General features: G+C 36.8%; 1 protein-coding gene across 1 annotated transcript in view; it reads left to right on the forward strand.

Moving 5' to 3' along the window:
* LOC148946947 (uncharacterized) overlaps positions 1-24,964 on the forward strand; it is a 305,387-nt gene that overhangs the window by 97,398 nt on the left and 183,025 nt on the right. The window contains exon 11 of the mRNA XM_089096755.1: positions 22,017-22,160. Within this exon, the coding sequence (XP_088952881.1) occupies positions 22,017-22,160 (144 nt within the window). The remainder of the gene's footprint in view (positions 1-22,016; positions 22,161-24,964) is intronic.

Below are 24,964 nucleotides of genomic sequence, written 5' to 3' on the forward strand. Positions count from 1 at the left end.
ATTTTATTTTTCTACCCCGCCCTCCCCTTAAAATAAAGTTTATTTTAAATCTACTGTGATTCAGATCCATGAGTTCAATGTATAAAATTGTGGACCCTTTTCCCTTCTCGTTGAACGTGTCCAAAGTTAATATTAATTTATTAACCCAATTGAAAAAGTTACCCTCAAATTCATTTAGACCAGGGTAAAAAGTTTAATTGCCAGTGTAAAAATGAAAATAAAAAATGTCCCCAGATATCCCCTTTTGTAAATAAACTTTTTGATTTACCGATGCCTTAATCCCTCCCTGACCCCCCATTTCTGAATGTGAATTTCAATAAGTGCTCAAATCCGGTCAATATATGAATGAAGAGCATTTACTGGGTCTGTTAAAATGATACTCCCGTCAACCGGGTTTTACTTAGCGGGATTAAATTCTATCCTATGTGTTTGTAAGTAACATAAAGCAGACTCTAACAAATTAAATTCACGTAGTTCCGGGGACCCGACGCTATTTTCATGTCCTGCACCTATTTTCACAGGACCCAATTCACTAATAGTAAAGTCATCATAAAAAATGCCCCCGAAAACATTAGATCCAACAATTTGCATAAGGCTGTCCATTTCTTCAGTTGTAAATCGAAAATCCAGGGGGATACTAAATGACGTACTTTCACTAACATCATCCGGCGACAGTGGACAATTTCCCATGATATTTTGAATTCCTGGGCCAGGGAAGGCAGTTGTTTTCGTAGCTTCCCCCTGAAACTAACATGAATGGATTAAGTTTTTTTTCTTTGAGGAAAGTTTTATCACAATTTTACCACACTTTTTATTTTTTTTTCTTAGTCGGATTTGGATTTATCAAACAATTGTTTTTTTTCTTAATTGAATTCGTATTTATCAAACAAATGCATAATAAATTACAAATTTTTGCTTATAGCATTATTTATAAAACAAATGGATAATAAATTACAAATTTTGTTAATAGCACACACGCACACGTTCACACACACACACACACACGTTCAAACACACACACACATACGTACATGCACACACAAACATACACACACGCACACACGTACACACGTTCACACCCATGCAAACGCACACACGTACATGCTCACACACACGCACACACGTTCACACACACACACACACACACACGCGCACACAGATCACAACGTTTGACTAATAGCAATAAAATACGGTAAAAAAATCAACTCAATAATTGTCTGAATAGCTCATTTAAAAAAACTTACTATTTTTTTCCTGCAAATCTAGCCATCCATAAAAAATAGAGATCAAACTAGAAGTAGATTCCTTTTCCTACAAATCTATCCGTTTAATGTTTTTTTTTTCTTAATTGGATTCGTATTTATCAAACAAATGCATAATAAATTACAAATTTTTGATTATAGCCTTATTTATAAAACAGGTGCATAATAAATTACAAATTTTGTTAATAGCACACACGCACACACACACACACACACACACACACACACACGAACACGCTCACACACACACACGCACACATGCAAAAACGTTCACACACACACACACACACACACACACACACACACACACACACACACACACACACACACACACACACACACACACACACACACACACACACACACACACACACACACACACACACACACACACACACACACACACACACACACACACACACACACACACACACACACACACACACACACACACACACACACACACACACACACACACACACACACACACACACACACACACACACACACACACACACACACACACACACACACACACACACACACACACACACACACACACACACACACACACACACACACACACACACACACACACACACACACACACACACACACACACACACACACACACACACACACACACACACACACACACACACACACACACACACACACACACACACACACACACACACACACACACACACACACACACACACACACACACACACACACACACACACACACACACACACACACACACACACACACACACACACACACACACACACACACACACACACACACACACACACACACACACACACACACACACACACACACACACACACACACACACACACACACACACACACACACACACACACACACACACACACACACACACACACACACACACACACACACACACACACACACACACACACACACACACACACACACACACACACACACACACACACACACACACACACACACACACACACACACACACACCCTCTTAGAGTGCTGAAAAAAAATGGTGAGAAGAAAAGGCTAAAAAAAAAGTTGGAAAGAAATAGGTAGATATTTCTATAATCAGGTAGAAGGTAGAGGTAAAATGCTTACATTTCCAAATTCAGACTGCACTTGTGTGCCTGAAGCCCCTGGCAAAGCATGAAGGGGAGTGTCCTCACGATCTTGAGTAGACGGGGCTGATGCATTATGAGAAGCCATCCACTCACTTTTCAATTTTCTGCCAGGTTGCATAGAGGTTTGCGCAGAGCTGACACTTGCGTGAGAGGCTCCTGGTATTAAAAGTTGTGTGGTCATTGGCTGTTCCAGAGCATGTGTAATGGAACCAGCATATCTTATGATGGAAGGCCTTGCAGCTTGCATCGATGTGGCATCGTTCCATCTTGCTCTCTTTTCAGGGGGAGAGTAATTGTAGGAATCCTCCTCCTTAAAAAAAGAAGAAAAAACTAGATTGAAATAATGATCCCTCTTTTACAGATAAATTGTCATCTAAAGTCGATTCTGATTTTTATAGCGCTCTATGTCTTAGCGCTTTAGAAATATTTTAAAAAGCTTCTATAGTAAAATTTTTGAAAATTTTTAGTTTGGTGGGATTGGGAATTTCAAAAACATCTGCCCATAATATAAGTTGTCCTCTAAAGTCGATTCTGATGTTTGTAGCGCTCTATGTCTTAGCACTTTAGAAATATTTAAAAAAGCTGCTAAAGTAAAATTTTGTAAAATTTTGAGTTTGGGGGGAAGGGGAATTTCAAAAACATCTGCCCATAATATAAGTTGTCCTCTAAAGTCAATTCTGATGTTTGTAGCACTCTATGTCTTAGCACTTTAGAAATATTTAAAAAAGCTTCTAAAGTAAAATTTTGGAAAATTTTGAGTTTGGGGGGAAGGGGGTGTATTTCAAAAACATCTTCCCATAATATAATTTGTCCTGTAAAGTCGATTTTGATGTTTGTAACGCTCTATGTATTAGCGCTTTAGAAATATTTAAAAAAGCTTCTAAAGTTAAATTTAGGAAAATTTGAGTTTGGGGGGAAGGAGGATTTCAAAAACATCTTCCCATGACATAAATTGTCCTCTAAAGTCGATTCTGATATTTGTAGCGCTCTATGTCTTAGCGCTTTAGAAATATTTAAAAAAGCTTCTAAAGTAAAATTTTGGAAAATTTGAGTTTGGGGGGAAGGGGGATTTCGAAACATCTTCCCATAACATAATTTGTCCTGTAAAGTCGATTCTGATATTTGTAGCGCTCTATGTCTTTTTTGTGAACAGTTGCAACTAGCTATGACTAAGTTTGTTAAAGGCGAGCTAAAATCCAAAATTAATACAAAACTTAAATTTCTTCCCAAGAAAATATTTTGAATACGATTTGGCTGTATATCAATTTTGAGTTTAGTGCACTATTCTTTAATTAACGATTTTATTATCAACTTTTTAGTATACGATAACGTTAGACCCTATTTTAAATTGACAACATTATTCAAACATCACTTGTGCTTTGCATTTCAAAAGATTTGATCTCGTCTAATTTGACCAAAAATACAATCTCTTTTTCTTGAATTACACGAACACATGTGTTATTAATCTATGCGATAACACAAGCCTGTAAAGTCTGATTCTAAAACCGTCCCCTTTTTGTAACATGGGTTATAAACACAGGTGGTTTTATTTAAGCCGATAGAGAACGCGCATTTTAAAAGCTTGAAGGGGAAAATGACATTTTTTGAACGAAAAGAACTATTTCTAATGAATTAAACTTGTAAAAAGAGGGTTGGGGGGAAGATGGGGTTTACATAATAGAAAAAAGAGAGTATTTTACGTTTTCTAGCGACTATAATCATCATATTGTAGAGTTTGTATTTTTGGCGGGAGGGGTGGGGATATGCCCCTGAATTTGAATTTACTAGTGGGGTGGTAAAATGCTTTTATTTGGAAATAAATTAAGAAAGTTTACTAAACTGTACACAAATTATAAATCGAAGTTGCCATAGCTTCAAAGTGAATAATATTTAATGTATTATCCATGGTATGTTAAAACATTATGGAAATTTTATCGTAATTCATGACCATTATATACAAAATATCAAGGACGAATGAAAATCACTCCTTTTTTATTTGAATCCAATCACCAATCAAGTTATCGTATATGGAGCAACCTCTGCTGTTACTGATTGGCCCTAAAAACGGATGTTGTCTCAAAGACCAGTCTGGTTGAAAACGTGGAGTTGAAGCAAACTTCTGTAACAAGCTAGACTTCAGGAACCGGTGGGGAATCCCCGCTCGTACTGCTCGCTTTATGGGCGTTGTCTCAAAAACCAGACTGGTTGAAAACGTGGAGTTGAAGCAAACTTGTGTAACAAGCCAGATTTCAGGAACCAGTGGGGAATCCCCACTCGTACTGCTCGCTTTATGGGTGTTGTCTCAAAAACCAGTCTGGTTGAAAACGTGGAGTTGAAGCAAACTTGTGTAACAAGCTAGACTTCAGGAACCAATGGGGAATCCCCGCTCGTACTGCTCGCCCTTTACAATGTGCATGTCAAACTGTAGTGTATACCATGTGAGGGAGTACTGACTCTCTTTGAAAAGGTGTAGAGCTTCAAGCAAATAGCATGGTAATTCCTATAGGACCGGTAGAAATGTCTTCCTATAGGGCCGGTAGAAATGTCTTCCTATAGGACCGGTAGAATCCATATTTAGCATTCTACTATTGCGTTGCAGCAAATTGGCGTTTCTGCCATTTTGTGGCACAAAATGGCAATTTTGATACAAAAGGTGCCAAAAAGCAATCGACTGAAAATCCTATGATAACATTTCGATTTAAATGTTGAGTTTTCCAGCTTCAGAGACAGTAGTGTCGCGCTGTGGTAGTCGTTCCCAAGAATGCATATAGTCCATACAGAATTAACGGTTGATATCTATTCAGACTCCCATTTCTATTCAGAAATAGCAGTTTCATGTCACACCGTCGAGGCCCTTCGATGTTTACCGGAAATGGAAGAAGATCTGGGGCTATGACATACATTCTAAAGTGGGCCTGAATAACGATGAAATTATGTGGTATATACCAGGGAGGGGTTATTTTTTGCACAAACAATATTTACAGAAAGCAAAAGTAATTGGATGGTCCCTAAAATGCCCCCTGTGTGGAGAAGTTGGCGAGGATCTATTTCCCTTTATGGTCTTTTTTCCTGAACTACTGGATTCAAGGAAAGATTTATATTCACGAAAGGTGGGGTTCAAGTGAGTAGTTTGTTTCAGTAATGCGTTTGAATTATTTTGAAAGAATTAAATACATCAAAAAATGTTTTAAACTGGGAATGAAACACAGAGAATATTTTTTATAGGCAAAGAAAGGGGGCGAGTGCATAAAATTTTTCTGTATGTGTCTAAGTTCTTTTTTTAATTTTATTTTGTATGTGTTGGTGAAACATTGTTTTGAGGAATATTTTATGTGATGCCCTGGCCCTATGGCTTTTTGCTGTAAATATCTCTAAATATCTATTTACTTAGACATTTAATTTAAATCTTCCTTTAGTTAAGTTGATTCACGCGAGGCTTGAAAAAATTATGTACAGTAGTGTATAATGATGCGCGAGCCATTACGGAAGGGGGTTGTTTTTTTTTGCTTAGGTGGGGGGAAGGAGGTGGCTTGAGTAGTATGGGTGGCAATACTCAGGTGACAGCCCCACCCCTACCGTGGTAGCCCTACTGTGACAACCCTTCCATGACGACCCCTACCGTGACAGCCTCATCCCGGTGTACTATTTGATCTACCAATCCTTCCAAACCGGTATTCGAGATAAGAACGTTTACTGAAAAAACATTGCATGCTAAAGTCTGGTCTTTGAGATAAGAACATTCCTGGAAACAAGCCAAAGAATATTGTCGCTGTACCATGAGAATACTATGTTGTAAATGCCATATCTGGATATTATTGTCTGAGTTTCATTTGCCAAGTTTTTCTTTCAATACTTGAACGGAGCTTGAAGTGACAGGATGTCTAATAAAAGAATTTTTGATATGGATTCTAATATAAAATTGGAAGAGATCTTTTTTTGTACTATAATGGTATCAAACACACTGGTTCTTTTGATTTTTCGGTACCTGAACTGTAACGGTACCAAAAATTGTAATGACTACAGCTGGCCAGGTATTCTTTTTGTAATTCAATGGTCCCGAGCACACTGGTTTTTCGTTATCGGGATTGCGCATGAGCTTGGGTCCCCATGTTTCCCTCCAGGGCCCCATGTCCTCAAACAGACCCTCCAATGCCCCAACCAGCTTTTTGCCCCCCCTCTACTTTTGAAATTTAGTTTTTTTTTTAACTAAGAGCTTTTTAAACTTAAAATACTTTTTACCTTAAATTTTGTTTGACACACAGGAACGCAGTCACACACAAACAAACTCACAGCCATGCAGGCAAAAAGACAAACAGATAGACAGACGAAAAGACACACAGAGACAGATAAAAATTGGCTTTATTTTAAGGAAATTTTTGGTGTTACATGCTAGAAACAAAATTGAATCTAGGAATGTACCTTGAAAAACCTTAATTGATTTTGAAAATTAAAAGGCTTATTAAAGGTTCATATTAGAATTTAAAGGTAATTAAATTTAAGAATTAAAGGTTTGAAATTTAAAGGTAGGTTCATCTTAGAATTGGACATGGTATACTGATAATGAGGTTGACATGCAATTAAAACGATTTATTAAAAAGTGGTTTTGTCTGTTGTATATAATTTGAAGGAGATCATAGGGCAGCAGGAGGTTAAATAAAGAGAAAATGCAGACTTAAATCAAGGATTTTTCATACAACTGGCTTGTTTAAGAAAATATTTAATGTTAAATGCTCGAAAGAAGCATGAATCAAGAAATGTACGCTGAAAATCATTCTTTGATTTGAAATTTGAAGGTATTATTAACAGGTTCATATTAGAATTGGACGTGGTAAACTGATAATGAGGTTGATATAGGCATTTGAAATGAATTATAAACAAATGGTTTTGTCAGTTCTATATCATTTGAAGGGGACCACTGGAAAGTAGGATATAAAATTGGGAAAAATTAAAGACTTAAATCAAGGATTTATCATGCGACTGACTTGTTTTAAGGAAATGTTTAATGTTACATGCTAAAAAGAAGCTTGAATCAAGGAATATACCCTGAAAATCCTTCCTTGATCTTGAAATTTGAATTTATTATTAAAAGATTCATGATAAAATTGGATATGCTATTCTGGCAATGAGGTTAGCGTAGACAATTGAAATGATTTATTAACAAATGGTTTCTTCTGTTCTATATCATTTGCAGGGGACCATAGGACAGTAGAACTGTAAATTGAGAAAAATTGTAGACTTTAATCAAGGATTTGTCATGCAACTGGCTTGTTTTAAGGAAATATTTAATTTTACATGCTCGAAAGAGCCATGAATGAAGGAATGTACGCGGAAAACCCTTCTTTGATTTGAAATTTGAAAGTATTATTAACAGGCTCATGTTCGAATTTGACATGGTATACTGGTAATAAGGTTGACGTTTGCAATTGAAACGATTTATTAACAAATGGTTTTGTCAGTTGAATATCATTTGAAGTGGACCATGGGAATTAGGACGTTAATTTGAGGAAAATTGCAGACTTAAATCAAGGATTTGTCTTCCAACTGGTTTGTTTAGAGGAAATGTTTAATGTTCAATGGTAGAAAGAAGTCTGAACCAAGGAATTTACCCTGAAAATCCTTCTTTGATTTTGAAATTTGAAGGTATTATTAACAGGTTCATGTTACAATTGGACATGGTAAACTAGTAATGAGGTTGACACAGGCAATTGAAATGATTTATTAATAAATAGTTTTGTCAGCTGTATATCATTTGAAGGAGCCATTGTACGTTAAATCGGTAAAAATTACATATTCACAGACAGACAAACAGATGGTCAGAAATATATTTGTGTGTTACTTCGTTTTTAATCAGCAGTATGAGAGTCAACTTAAAATGAATAAAGTGAAAAGAAATATTGTAAAGTCTTGCTACTTTGGTTTTTTTTTCAAAGCCAGAGACACATGAGCGTGAATTATAGGGTTTTCATATATTTCATTCGGTCACCTACTGACGCCATCCATTCATTTTCAGTTATAGATGGTGACACGTTTTGACCACCTCAAGTGCTATCATCTTTTCCACTTTAGTTAGAGATGGCAGTATAACTGAATTTTAAGCTAGGTAATATTGAGTTGTCTGCATTCAAGTTAGGTTCGCTTAGGATTATTTAGCATGGTCCGCCACGCTAAGTGAACCTAAGAAAACCTAATGTGAATGCAGATAACTCAACGTTACCTAGCTTAAAATTCAGTTATGCTGCTGTCTATAACTAAAGCGGAAAAGATGACAGCACTTGAGCTGGTCAAAACCTGTCGCCATCTATGACTGAAAGTGTTAGGATGGCAGCAGTAAGAATGTGACCGAATGGAATATTTGAAAATCCTTTAGTTCACGCTTATGTGTCTCTGGCTTTGAATAAAACTCCGAAGTAGAAAGATTTTATACGACTTTTTTTTTTGCTTTATTCATTTTAAATTGACTTTCACACTGCTGATTACAAACGAAACAGTAAACAAATATGTGTGACCGTCTGTTTGTCTGCCCCTGAATCAGTAATTTTTAACAACTTAACGTCCTACTGTCTAATGATCCCCTTCAAATGATATACAACTGACAAAACTATTTTTAATAAATCTTTTCAAATGCCTATGTCAACCTCACTTCCAGTATGCTATGTCCAATTCTAATATGAACCTGTTACTAATACCTTTAAATTTCAAAATCAAAGAAGGATTTTCAGAGTACATTCCTTGATTCCAGCTTCTTTCTAGCATGTAACATTAAACGTTTCCTTGTGACAAGCTAGTTGCATGACAAATCCTTGTTTTAAGGCTAAAATTTTTCTCAATTTTATGTCCTACTGTCCATGGTTCCCTTCAAATGATATACAAATGACAAAACCGTTCCTTAATAAATAATCGCAATTTCTTATGTAAACCTCATTATCACTATACCATGTGCAATTTTAACATTAACATGTTGACAATACCACCAAATTTTGAAATCAAAGAAGGATTTTCAGGAGTACATTCCTTGATTCAAGCGATTAGCTTCTTTCTAGCAATTAACATTAAACATTTCCTTAAAACAAGCCAATTGCATGACAAATACTTAATTTAAGTCTGCAAGTCTTATCAACTTAACAACCTATTGTCGTATTGTCCCCTTCAAATTGTACACAACTGTTAGAACCATTTTGTTAATAAATCATTTCAATTGCCTATGCCAACCTCATTACCAGTATACCATGTTCAAATTTAATATGAACCTGTTAATAATACTTTCAATTTTCAAAATCAAAGATAGTTTTTCAGGGTAGATTCCTTGATTCAAGATTGTTTCTAGAATGTAACACCAAACATTTCCTTAAAATAAGCCAATTCTTATCTCTTTCTGTGTGCCTTTTTGCCTATCTGCCTGTTTGTTTTTTTTGCCTGCATTACTGTTTGCCTGTTTGTGTGTGACTACGTTCCTGTGTGTCAAAGAATTCTAATCTAAAAAATTTTAATTTCCAAAAAAAAGTCTAAGTTTCAAAAAAAAATTCTAAGTCCCCCAAAAAATTCCAAGTTACAAAAAATCCAATTTCTAAAAAAAGTGTGGGGGGACAAAAAGTTGGGGGCATTGGTGGCCTTGTGGTGAACGTGGAGCCCTGGTGGGGAACATGGGGCCCAAACTCATGTGCAAACCAGGTAACAGAAAACACTGTGCTCAGGATAATTACATTACAAAAAGGATACCTGGCCGGCTGAATCCATTACAATTTTTGGTACCATTACAATTTGGGTATCGAAACAATTGTCATTGACCATCAAAAGAACCAGTTTGCTTGATACAATTTGAGTACAAAAAAAGATATATTCCAATTGTATATTAGAATCCAGATCAAAGTTGCGTTTGTTAGACATCCTGTCAGTTCAAGCGCACTTCAGTTATTGAAGAAAATATTTGGCAAATGAAACTGAGATAACAACATCCAGATATGACACTTACAACATAGGACCGTCATGGTACATCAACAATATTCTTTGGCTTGTTTCCAGGAATATTTTTATGTCAAAGACCAGACTTTGGCATACAATGTTTTTCCAGAAAACGTTCTTATGTCGAAGACCAGACGTGAGGGATCAGTAGCTACAATAGCACACCGGGATAAGTCTGTCACAGTTGGGACTGTCACGATAGGGCTGTCACAGTAGGACTGTCATGGTAAGGTTAGGGCTGTCACCAGAGTATTTCTCCCCATACTAATTGCTTGAAGCCGGAAAAAGAGAATCTTAACGTCCAAGTTTCCTACCTCTTCGTATGCCTTGAGATAAATTGATTAAAAAAAAACTTTCTCCGAAAAGTAAGTTTTTCTAAGAAAAATAAAGAGCCAATTTAAACCGATAAAAATCAGAAATAAAGTCAAATAATCATCCAAGTGTTAAACTACCAAAATTAACCATCAATCGATAAAAGAAACCCAACGCGAACAGAAATTGCAATACATAACCGATTCAAACTCAGATTGAGCAAAAAATAACCTGATTAGGGTTGACCCCTTGCCTTTTCAAGACCAGCACAAAATTCACACTTTACTGAAAGCAAAATACATAAGAAAAAGTTTTCACTTTTCTGACTTGAATAAATTACAAAGTATTAAGACTTTAAGGTATAATATGAGTATATAGGATAAGATATTTATTTCAAAAAATTTTTTATCACAAGCCCACAAAGGGCTGAATTTGGACTTCGGAGTCGACAATGTTAATGCTATAGCACTAATCGAGATCAAGAACTAACAAACCGCCCAAAATCCTCACAAGCGTATTCTAGATGCCGGCGGACAAAAGATGTGTAAATCCTTAAGGAGTGTTGTTTTTTCCATTGAAGGAGCAAACACCTCGAGGTGGCCGTAATCTGGATGGGGAGTGATGTTTAGGGAAAATACTTGCTGTCCGAGGGTTTGTTATTGCATTTTTTTCAAAACCGAGGCACCACGAAACCTTCCTTCACTCCAGGGTTTCCAGACTAGACTTTTTTTTTAGGAGCAGAGATAATGGCACCTTGCCTTCTTATAAAATTATTCGCGAAGCTCTTTTTTGAATTGATTCGATTTTTTGTCATTCTTCGCGAGAGATACCAAGGTGCCAAACTAGACAAGCATATTCTAGATACGGGCAGAAAACAGACGTGTAAATTCTTAAGGAGTAGGAAGGGGGACGCTGAATTTATTTACTAGCTGAAGGAGGGCGATAGAAACATTAGCTCTATCGATGATACCTTTAACATGGATATCCCACTTTAGATTTGAAGAAATTGTGATGCCAAGTAGTTTAAATGAACACAAAAATTTCAGGAGGGATAGGATTAAGAAAACAGGGTGAGGATTTGAGGAAACAAATCGGCATCATCATGGACTTAGAGGGTTTACTGTCATGTCTAAGTCCGAAGCCTCGTCTACAATTTCACTGAGGATACTCATAGGGTCGCTTATTAAATTTCTGAAGCAAGTTTCAACGACCGTTAGGTCATCAACAAATTTTCTTTGGTCAGGCAATTCCTTTGCGAGGCTGTTGATCATGATTGAAAAAAGGAGGGACCTAGGAGAGTACCTTGGGGTATGCCAATGTAGACAGGGAGAGCATTTGAATAATCATTCTGGTATTTGACAACCTGCGACCTATTTGTTAAGAAGGAGGCAACCAATTTCACCAGTAAGGGATCAACATTGAACTCGCTGACAAAACTTCATATTAAAATATTATGGTTAACAAGGTCAAATGCTTTCTGAAGATCGATGGAAATTAAATTTAGCCAGGAATTAGGCTTTTGGAGGATTTTCCCGATGTAATCAATAAGAGAAATGAGGTAGTGGAAAGTAGAGGTGGATTTTAGGTTCCCGCATTGCTTCAACTCAGTAAGAGGTAGGATTTTTTCCTTTAGCCAGTCTGTAAGGAATCCTTCATAGAGAAATATGAGTAAGAACAATAGGATGAACGCCTTCAAAACCAGGCTTTGCGTTTTTCTTTTTCAAAGGGGTTATGAAACACTTTTTCCAAATTGTTGGAATTCGTCCAGACTTGGTAATCTCGTTAAACAGGAAAGGCAAGGGCTTGGAAAGAAAATCACCGAAGGCACTAATAAGAGGAAAGGGGATATCCAAAGGACAAATACTTGTCTTTCTTAGTTTTTGAATTCTTCTTTCTATCTCAGACGGGGAAACAGTGGGTAAAATAGTGGAAAGGGCTTCGGTTGGTAATTGGTCTGATAATGCTGGAAAGCTCTGAACAATGGAAGCAAGGAATGTATTTAGAATATTGGCATTTACTTCAGAGGACTCAGGAATATTGGAGCTAAGCTGTTCAAACCTCCTGTCACACAGCTTTTTAACATCAAAATACCAATTTTTTGGTTTATTGGTGAACAATTCTTCGATTCTTTTTTTTGTAGTACAATCGTACCAATTTACCAATTTCTCTTTTAATTGATTTTCTTAGTTTATTTTTGAAAAGTTTCAATTTGGTTCTATTTGGTGTTTTTATAGTTTGTTTAATAAAGGGTTTATCACTGGAGCACTTTTTAAATTTATTTTCAGGGAAACAAATTTTATATCTACCAGTTAGCTTTTTGTGGAACATGGCCATTTTCTCATCAATATTTTTTAAACTATAAACATCGGACTGAATACATCAGTATTCAGCCAAATACCAAAAGAAAGAAGACCAGAATTTTGATGAGGGTAATAAGTGCCATAAGTTATTGAGAAGCAATGCTTACAATTTGAGGAGGGGATAAAAGAATCGAAAGATGGTAACTCCCATCTAATGGAGACAAAGCTGAGGGAGGGCTGTAAAAATTATACATATTAGTTAAAATAACATCAAGAGAGGTATTTCCCCGAGTCGTTGGTTTTTTAACAACATGGTTAACATTAAGTGAGGAGCAAAAAAAAAACATTTTAAGGTCGTTGGCATCGCCAACTAAAAAAAGACCAGCATTGGGGTACTTAGAAATACCAAAATCAGCACTTTTCTGCAATTGCTGGATGAATTTACGTTTTGACTCGATATTTTGATTGGGGAGTAATAGAAAACAGCTATTGCAATAATATTAAATAGACGAGGGAGAACTTTTGGTCTAATACTTAGCCAGAGAATTTCATCATACTCGGACAAACTAGGGACTCGAATAACTTTTGGGTAAAGGTTACTCTTAGTAAAGAATAAAACACCGCCACCTTTTTTTCCGAGTGGGTGGTCTAAGGGACGGAGTTTAATAAACTCTGAATGAATTGTCAGGCGCAGGGACCATGGGTTAGGGGACTGTACTTCAGTAATAGCTGTAATAACTATTAGATTTGATTCTGAAAGCACCTCGAGATCGGTAAGCTGTTCAAAATTAAGACTTTCCGCATTAGTAACTTAAAGTTTAGGAAAAAAAACTGATTGGATAATCTTGACAGGGAGACTTGATGAGTTTGAGAATTTCCTGGGTAGGGTTTTAAATTTATATTAGGATGATGTGAAGAAGAAGGGCAAGTAAAGGATTTACCTTGGGAATTTGGATGAGGAGGAATGGGCAAGGATACAGACGAAGCATGATGATGAAGGTGCGACTTGTTTCCAGTTGGCAGGAAGTAAGAACAGTTAGGATTTATTAAAAGACCATTATTAAGTGCAAAAGGTCTCAGACCTGAGTCAAGTTGACAGGGTGGGCACGAGGTAAAAAACGAATGGGTTGGAGGTGGGTTTTCGCGGAGATAGGATAAGAAGGAGAAAAATTAGAACTTTTGATAGGGAGGAAAGGGGGAGATGGGAAGGTAAGATGGGAGGTAGGAGAAGGAGGGATGGGTACTGACGTTTCTAAGAGGTTGGGTATAATATTGGAACGAGGATTTTTCTTGAATGGAACGGGAGCTGGTTGAAAGGGGGGGGGGGATTAGGTAATCGAAAGCGGTTTGTTAATTGTTGAGTTGTGTTTGACGAACTTTAGTTGGAGATTTTCGCTTGGGTACGGTGTACTAAAAAAGGACGGCCAAAGGGGGAGGAGTGACTCTTACAAATTATATCTTCTACAGATTAATGCAATTTTCTTCCTGGGGTAGATAAAAAGAAGGAGGAACCTTAACGTGAGCTTTAGTGCAACCAAAGCAACGACCACTAGAAAAAACGGTACAGCTATCATTTAGATACTTGACGGTGGCATGGGACCAATGGGACGATGAGAACGTAGCCTTGCCCACGGCCAGGGTAGCTTTTCTGTTTTTTGACAAATTTAAATTCTTAAGTGTGATCGAAGACCTAGAAGCATGGACCAAATTACAAGCACTGTCGACACATGATAAATCTGTAGATATATTAAGATGATCGAGAGAACAGGTACTATTTTTGCAAAATCCTGAGATAAAATGCCTACAAACATTTAAACACTGACAACGATTCTTTTCCTTACAAAAACCACTCTCGAAAAACTTGCATATAATATTACGTTCTTTATTAGTTAAGGACTTGTGCGTAACTTTTATTGAACTATTTTTTCGAAAACAATTAGCAGTTCATCATCTTTAGTCGGTTGAAGGTCATGAGACTTATTCTCATCAGTCACAATTACGTCAGCTAATTTAACACTTTCCTGAACCTCGTCATCGAAGATCATTCTCACACTACACGCACTTTTTACGTCACTTAATGAGTTACAAATCTGATCGCTTAGGGCTTGTATATAATTATTCATTTCAGAGCTAAAGGGCTAAAATTACGAGCGTAATTTCACGGGTGGCACGGGAGAAAGGATTCTCAACTGATTTAACAGAATCATTAGGGTGTCAATAGTTGCTGTTTTTTTCGTCAGCTAAGTTCTGGAGGTTACGTATATCAGATTGGAGTGATTTGTAGGCATTTCGAAGTAGTAAGAGTTCATTCTGACTGGCTGATAATTGATTCTCAAGGACGGAATATGTGTTAGTTAAAGCTGAGATTTCACTAACGTATTCAGAACAATTCGTGCATGGGGTTTTATCCTTACTGCTGGGCCTTGTTACTGTCTTAGTTTGGGGATTAGAAGTCCTTGGTGTGACTATGGGTGTGTTTTTGACAAAGGATTTAGGACTAGGGTTCGCTTGTGGCGTAACTTTGGACGGAATTTTCATACCGCTGGTAACTGAAGGTGAGGTGGAGAAGTCACAATTTAAGCACAACCATACCGGTAGTTTCTCTCTTGCTCCAAGCGTGGTCCTTGCGCTCCTAGGATGCCACCATTGACTGCATTTGGTGAATTGCACCATCCTACTAGTTGCTGAGTTTCTGCACTCAGGACAGTAATATTTAGGCATAATTAACTTAGAATGATTAGCTTGTAAGGACTAGGTGCTATTCACTAAGCTGATAGGAAGAGGGGCTACCTCGCACCCGACCAACCCGTCTTCACCTGGGATAAAAACCACAGAAATTCTCTTCCTGCTGTGCGGAGGTTCAATATCCAAAATATCCATCGTGTTCATATTTATAAACCAAAATTATAGATTAGATATACAAATGTCAAACAACGCCACTGTGCGTAAATGAAGTAGAATTCATAACAGCACCTCTCCGCACGCCAGATGAAGTCAGATGAAGACTCATATATGAAACTGTCAATATGTATATTAAACTCTCAATCCGAATTAGATTGTTTTGTTTTCAGTAAAACGCAAATTAGGTTCTGTTCTTGAGAAGGCACGGGGGTCGTCAACCCTACTTATGTTAATCTCTGCTTGTTTTTAGTTTGACTCAGTTATTAATTGTAATTTCTGTTCGTTTTGGGTTTCATTTATTTATTGTTCATTTTTTGGTCAACAGTTACAATCTTCGAAGGGACAAGGATGCTGAGATGAGACGACAGATTATGGTGGAATTCATAGTGCTTTTTGAGATCCAATATGAAGTGTTCTAGGAAAAAATAAACAGAGAGGCTCTATAGTGAGCGAGCATATCAGGATCATTAGACTGAGAATTCCTTCCTCCTCTTGTTCTTTGGCAAGTCATCTCAAGTCCTAAAGAAGCTGCAAAATACTGAAGCCTTGTCGAAAATAGGAGCGATGGTAATGGCAGCATATTGTCCCATTGTCATTGTTCTGGAAGGAACTGTGTTTATGTGTTTACAAGCGGCAGACAAGTCACAACCAACCGATTGAAGAGTTTTGCACAAAAGCAACGTCAGACAGACAAGTTCTTTTACGAATGGAGACACATAACGATAATGAAGTGTGACTGTTTTATGACGTCCAGCGTTTGCGACGCTATTGCAGACGTTTTTGCGTTGCTATTCTCCTCAAGATTTTCGAGAGAACGCAGAATTGGCCAGTAGAGCTCAAGAAAACGCATAACTGAATCATGGCTTTCGACCCATCTGGTTTCACAGAGTGTGGTTAGGTTCTGTTTTCGAGAATCCGGCAAGAGTTCGCTGATATTTTCTTTCAGATTTTAGGTTTTGTATGGCGATACACCTTAGAAATTGCAGATCTGCGACATGGCTCCGAAGATAGGCTTAAAAGCATTTCTGCTCATCGCTGCCACGCCATCATATCCCTGGTCAACCATCTTGTTTAGGTTAAGCCCAAGGCTTTCAAGAAATGTAGAATTGATAAAAGAGACCTTGTTCAGTCAGATTCCTAACTAGGACAAAACCAAGAAAGCCATGATTAGGATATCCTGAAGAGGTATAGCGGTCGGAAACAGATAGCTTCTTCGTATTGGAAACATCCGCTGTTTCGCCAGTAGGCAACGAAAAGCAATGACTTATTTTTACTTTTCTGACGATGGAATGTTGAAGAATGTCTCTACAAAGCGGCAATAAGACCATTGTGAATCATTGGTGGAACCACCGTGGCATTTGCTGCTGCAAAAAGAAGCTATTTTGCCAGAATTTCATCACCATGCCTTGATCTTAGTCACAAGAGAGCTTGAAAATTGCCATCATCTTAAGGCGATTCTGGATCTGCGATCGAAATGAGATCGGAATCGTTCATGCCCCGATGGGCAAGCTGCTGCATTCTGTAAATTATTACAGTTTCAACAATCGGTCTTAGTTTCTGACGATTCTCCTGAACCTGCACTGCCCTTGCTGTGTCTTTCTGGTTGATAGTGTTACCCTACTTTCTTACCGCACCAGAAATGAAGTTATAGGCGGTTAAAGTACAGTTTTTGTGAAAGTGTGTTTGTTGGTGACTTATATTCAATTGCATCCTTATAGTTCTTACAAGGTTTCCTGACAAGGTTACCTAAGCACAGGCGGCTGTCTTTGCCAGTTATTCCGGACGAAAAAAGAAGACAGAATCGACAAAAGCATCGTCCTCAGAAGGCGAGTAGGACAACGAGCTGCAACGAATCATCCAGCCCAACTGAAACTTTAACTTTCTTTTTCAGATACTGGAACAGTATAAGAATTATCTGAAGTCCAAGGGCTCTTAAGCAGAGGAAGTTTAGACGCTGCGTCGAGCACTGATGATTTGTGGACAAACCCTCCAATGTCGCTTGGAGTTGAATAAGATTGTGTAATAGTGTGCTTTGAAGTGACTCTTTTGAGAGGACTGGAACGTGAATATAGTTTGGAAGCACCAGCAACCGCTTCCGTGTTATTTACACCCGCAGAGGCAGATGAACAACCCGCAGACGACTCGCCAACGTCAATATTAGAAACAATTAACCTTGTTCGCTTATGTGCAAAAGATAATGTGATATCACATTTCCTTCTAATTTTTTAAAATCACTTTTCACCTAACGAAGGCAGAAAATAAACTGACTGAACAAACTTTTTATGCTTCCTTTTGGCTGTTACACGATTACAAGTTGCCCAACGCATGACCCTTTGACTGCAATAGATTAGTGATTACCAAGGATTCTGTGTGTAAACATTTGCCTTCTATGTACCACATGGGTGGCATTAAGACCCGTTTCACAATTGCAAGTTGCCCACGCTTGACGCATTGACTGCAATAGACTGGGGATTATCAAGGTTTCTGCGTGCAGAAAATTGTTTACATGCATTTTTGGTTCTTTTGTGCGAGTCGAACAAAATTTCGGGGGGGGGGAGGTAAACCGAGTAAATTCCCCACCCCCCTGGATACGGTCCTGAAGACAACATTGCCTTTTTATGACGAACAAATAAAAGTTCAAATAGGGATGGGTCATTTGTGAATCTATTTTCACTGCCAATAAAAGGACTTACCATATTTGAACGTTTATTAGTTAGCAATCAGGGAAGCTAAGCTTTGTAGAGCCACATAGTGATAATCTTTCGCTCATTTTCTGCTCCTTCATCACACACGTTTTTACATTTAAAATTGGTGCCCACTAAGTGTTAAAACTGCATACCTGTATCGAACATGTTTTCAATTAAAAATTGAGTTCCAGAGTTTTCCTAATTGTTTAAAATAAATATGACTGAATAAGTTTCCATTTAGCCCAAATTAATGAATCAAACTTAGCTTTTAGTGTCTTTGATGGTTTGAGAACTACATTCTCTGCAAGAATTGACAAGATTCTATCAACCGATCAAGTTATACAGAGTACTTTTTGTTGCAATAGGAACAATATTTTTGCCAAGTTTTAAAAAATGAACCGGAAAAAGAACAATCTTTTCTGCAAAGCTTTTATACTGGCCAAACATAAATTTGAAGTTCGTAGTAGATTAAAAAATATCCGATCAAAGTACACAGAGGGTCGCAAAGGTCTTTCATAGCAGCTATTGACTCTTACAGCATATCTTAAATATTGCTCCTAAGCCCTTTCTTGGATTCTAGATCCAATAGCACTATTTTTTATGGTGTACCAAACAAATACATTAAAGTGATTAGTGCTATGTACGAGAATAACATTGATGCGGTTAAGATATGAAATGAGGTCAGCAGCTGGTTTAGTACTAAATCAGGGGTTAAGCAAGGTTGTGTTATGGATCATTTTGATGGATTTTGTCTCAAGAAGCACAGGAAACGCAAAGGGAGACAACGGAATCAAATGGGCAGGAAAAACTTTCCTGTACTTAGATTATGCTGGTGATTTAAGCATCCTAGATGAAAGTGTGAACAAAATTAATGAACTTTTAGAGGTTTTGCGGGTTGAGGGTGCTAGAATAAGTTTGAAAATAAATGTTAAGAAGACTAAGTCACTCAGGCTAGGAATAACTGAAGAAGAAAAGGTGACGTTGGGCAGCGAAATGATTGATCATGTGGACAGCTTCACTTACCTACGAAGTATTATTAGTAAAGACGGTGGGAGCAATGAAGATGTTAAAAGTAGAAACACAATTAAAAAAAAATTTGGAAGAATACGAAGATTAGTGTGCAAACCAAGATTAGAATATTGGAAGCTACGATGATGGCAGTTGTCAAGTATGGCCCTGAAGCATGGGCGCTCTGAAAAGCAGATGAATATTTGCTAGTTGTTTTCCAGAGAAATTGCCTACGGATTGTTCTGGGTACCCGGCTGACTGACCTTATTTCAAACAGTAGGTTGTATGAAAAGTGTGGTTCAATCCCGCTTTCTAGGGCTATAATGAAAGAAAGATTGACATGGCTAGGGCATGTTTTGCGGATGAAGGATGATACATTGCCAAAGATCTTCCTTTTCGGCAAACCGTCTAGGGCTAAACGGAACGCAGGTCATCCGCGGTGTGGGGGCTGAGGATGTCATAAAGAAAGATTTGAAGAAAATGGGAGCTTCCTGGGTGGGTGTAAAGAGGCTTTAAATAGGTTTGGATGGAGGAGGAGCTTGCGTAGCCGTGTTGGCCACAGGCGGCTTGGTGCTGCGGTGAGTTATTACTATTATTAGTAGTAGTAGTATCGTGAATCTGCTATTTTTATTTGATTTTTGACTGGATAATCTCAACTCAGAAGAATTCATGCTGATATTACGACCATTTTGTTAAAAAAAAAGTTTGGACGATAATATCCGATAACTCTTGAAAAATTCAAGTGTTTTGACTGTTCAAAGAATTTGATTTTTTCCTCTAAAATAATTATCACGTGAGCCTCTGCAAAATTTACTCAGCAACCTAGTGGCAAATGCAATTGAATCGGATCTAATTAATTTTTATTTCTTTTTCATTCAAGGTATGGATGCTATACACGACTTTTATCAATTCTAAACCAACCTAAGGACGAAAATTCTGAGCCGAGTAAAATGGAAGGAAGCTATAATATTGCTTATCTGCAAATGTGAAAGCGCTTAAAGTTTCATCTTGAAGTCTGAGTTCCATTTTTTTTATTTCTTTTTTTTTTATATATATATATATATATATATATATATATATATATATATATATATATACAAGATGTTATCAATGCAAAATGGAATCAGAGTGTGATATTTCTTGAAGAACAGATATTTGGTTCGTATGAAAAGCAGAACTTGTTGAACATTGATTTTGACCATGCATACTCGGTGGCATATTATTTTACTTGAACATGGGATGTGAATTGATATGTTTAGAAGTAGGGCCACTTGGCTATAGTTACGAAAGTAGAGAAAAAAAAGAAAGAAGGAAAATACAGATTCTCAAAAAGTAACAAACAGAAACCCCTCCGTTATACACAAATTCATCTTCTCAAAATAATTTTCTTTCTCAATGTATCCCCATACGGACGTATTCCCACATTGCTAATAATCAGTTCCACAACCTATTGGCTAATACCTTAGTTTTTGGTCATTTTTTCTATACTAAGTGCTCTTTTCTGTGTGTTTAGGAAACTAAAATGGCAACCGTAGAAATTATCCTTAAGTTTAAACCGCAGAACCTGTAGGTAATTAAGCTTCTGAACCACGTACGATGCCTGAATATACTTCATTGTTCTACAGGTTTTGTTTTTATGAGATTTTTCCCATTGCTTTAACGTTTTATGGACACTTATTACTTGAAAAATGCTGTTTAGTCCGTTTATGGCTTTTTTGGGGTATTGTCTCTGTCTTGGTCGTTGTCCATGCTCTTATTGACATATTTCTTTGTAGTTACTGTTGTTTTGCTATGCTTAGATTGACTTGCAATTTTACTTCGAAGGAGAAATTTTATTTTATCAGAACAAGCCTTTTCAATCTCACAGCTCAGCGTCATAATTCTAAACATTGAAAATATTATGGGTTTTATATTCTTTAGGATGTACGGCATATTTATTTTAGATTTATTTTCTTATCTAAAGGATTGTTCTACCTTGGGAGATGTGTTCTTTGGTTTGAAGGTAGTGTGGGCTGATGCTTGTTCACTCACTTACATTTAGAATACTTAGAAATTTTTAACAGGCTTTTGGCTCATTATGGTTTAGTGAAAAAGTATATTTTCTTGGCGGTTCCCCATAAAGTTTTACTGCTAAAATTCTTGAAGCTTAAATTTTCACTTTGGAAGAAATATCTGACCCTAATTTGTACTAATTGGTTATACCAAACTTGCTGGCTATTAAGAAAATTGTAAAAGAAAATGAAGATAGAAATATAATAAAAAACTCTATTTTGAATCTATTTATAGTATTTTGAACCTATAAATAATTTATAGCAAAATAAACACTATCTTATCTTGGTTCTCGAAAAAGCAATAATGTAGAGAAATCCATCTTTTTTTCTACTTTATAAACAGTGTATTCGGTCGTTTCTATAAACACTATACTTATTTTAGACATTAATGAATGTGCTGAAGAGACTCATAATTGCACTGTGGGCTATGAAGATTGTGTTAATACATTAGGAGGATATTCCTGTAAGCCACTTCCTCCTTGTCCAGATGGCTTCAGACGAGAGTTCACAACTGGAAGGTGCTTTGGTAAGACCTTTTAAATCTTACGAAAACTTGGGAATTTGTGTTTTTTTTACGAAAACAAAGTGTTATATTAGTTGTGAATTACTGCTCTCCAGCTACTGGGTCGGGGGCAGGAAGACCATTACATGGACCATTACATAATCAAAACTTTGTCTTATACTTGACCCTGATAAAATCTGGTAACAGCAATGAGTAGTTTCTATTACAAACCCTGTGAAGCTTTGAGAGTAGCTGATTTTTTTGTATTAATTCTTAAAAATAAATTAAGTGTTTTGAACTAACTTTGGTAGAAATCAAACTCTATTGTTGAAACACACATCAGGTGGGATTTGATTAAGGATAGCTTGCAGAAATTTTGGAAAATAAAATTCATTTTGACGTTACATTCATACAAAAAATTAAGGTTACATTCATACACGTTTCTTAGTGTTCTGTTTTCTTTATCGGGGTTGCCACGGCAGCTGTAACACAGTTTTCAAAAAAAAAAACTGGCAAGTAAAAAATTTTTCATTTTCTAGTTAATTCAGGAAGGGTAACTATTATCTAAATTAGTCTTATTGGTAAAATTTCGTTCTGAAAAGAAAGTTATGAGAATTTTGAAAAAAAAAGTCTTAAACCTCTACAAAACGGCGTTGGATCGAAAAACCATTGGGATCACCATGACTGACAATCTATTACAGGAAATTTACAGAAACCTGGCTCGAACAACAAGGAAAATCACTTTTATGCATGGGTAGCACTAATGTGCCATTTTTATTTTCTTTTTCCGCTGCTAGCAGGATACAGGAGCATCATAAACAGCTGTCGAAGGACTCATTGTAAAGATGATTGCCACATATACGTGCTTTTGTAATTAACAAAACATAGTGTTTGAAATACAATCAATTTTTTGGTGAAAACTACATCTTCGTATACAAAACAATGAATGACGTCATAATCGTAGCTTACAACCATAAATGAAATTAAGAGTAAAAGCGTATGATGACGTAAGTTACAACGGGGGTTTAGCCTTTACTATATCCAGAAAAGGAAATGTCAGAGGCTTTTCTTGTGTTTGATACTGTAATCATGGTTGTAGTGGCAGCTGTGACCTAGTAAAGGACTAGTAAACTGTGACCTAGTGAAAATATATTAATAGGAATCTCTAAAAATAGCCCAAAACCTCTAAAAAATTGCGTCAGATTGAAATAAAATAACATTCATCGATGGAAGGAAATATGCATGCTCGCCTTCAATTTACAGTGCATGACTACTAATTATTACTATTTTAAATTTTGCCTTACAAAAGCATCGCATTTAATAAAATGGAATTAAAGTCTATTAAAGTTAGAATTGAACTAAAGTTTCCCAAGTTCTTTAGAAAGTTATGTTACTTATTCTTGAACATCCATTTTGACCTGGAAACAACAATGGGTAACTTGCATAAGCTACATCAATTACCCCGGGGGCTGTGAGGGATCTGTCAATCCCTGAGCCTTAGGTAATTTTCACTCTGGACTATTTAATACAAAATGGTTATCTCAAAACTTTTATCGGATACGTCTGGAGAAGAAAGAGCGCGATGGGGGGAGGGCTGTTTTCCCTTTAATCACTACTTACTCTTAAAAAGGGCAGTAGAACCTTCGATTTTCAATTGAATGATCTGCCTCCATAGTTTATACAACCACCCCTTTCCTAAGAGCCTTGTAAGTTAACAGTAGGCAACGGGCCTAACCTATAGCCCTTGCCCTGAGGGCTAGGGGTTGTCAAACCTAAAACCACAGTTATTTTGCCTTTTGACTATTTTGAAAAAAATTATTTTCTCAAATTTTGATTGGATTCATTTGGGGAAAAGAGGGCGTGGGTGGTGCTGATCACTTTTTACTCTTAAAAAGAAAACTAGAATTTCCGATTTCCAATCGAATGGGCCCACTCCGAAGTTTATCCGACCACCCCTTCCATATGAAGTGTCTCTGGGAAAAAAACAAATAATAATAAAACTTAGATTACTTATGGTCTTTATTATAGGCAACACTGTAGCATTGCCTTTAATAAAGCAGTGAAATTAAAGATAGGTATACATCAATGTAACTAGAAAGTTACAAAAGTATATGTGACTTAAACAGTAAAAGAATATTCCAATTTGGCCCAAGAGAAAGAGATTTGTCTTAAAGATAAATTTTTATTATTAATGATGCCAAAAAGATATGCCTATCTTTTGGTCTAGGCTACTAATAGAGACTTTAAATAGATGAATTTCACGTAGATGAGGTCAAATTTAGGATAGACGAAAAAAGATAAGAAAATACTAGATTGTGAAAAATTTTGGGCAAGATAGTTAGCATCAAATCAGAATAAAAGTTTCTTAAACTGATTTTCCTTGAGCGTCAATCGCAATTCTCCAAGGAGTAACAAGAGTGCTGTCATAAGCAAAAGCAAAAAGAGACAAAAAAAAAAACTGAAGCTATAGCTTTGAGTAACGGAAAATGTTGGATGACATCAAACACGACAATATAAGGGGCTCTCAGTTCTAACGGAGAAAATTGGAAGTATAAGTTGGATGATGCATGGAATAGTAGAAATGACCCTATAACTCCGAACCCTCACCCCTGCTGCCTCCTACAACTTTTTTTAACACCAAATATGTGCATAGAGTCATTAGGGAGAACACGTGGTTAATGGGGTCAATGACCTAAATTTCCAAGGTCGATGTTGTTGTTGTTGTAAGTGCACGCTCTCAGCGAATGTCAAGGTCGATGTTGTTGTTGTTGCAAGTGCACGCTCTCAGCGAATGTCAAGGTGTCCAAAAATAGGAAACAGTATTTGTT

The sequence above is a fragment of the Artemia sp. Qi Xiang Cuo genome, chromosome 11, assembly GCF_049724085.1.
Source record: "Artemia sp. Qi Xiang Cuo chromosome 11, ASM4972408v1, whole genome shotgun sequence".
NCBI lineage: Eukaryota > Metazoa > Arthropoda > Branchiopoda > Anostraca > Artemiidae > Artemia > Artemia sp. Qi Xiang Cuo.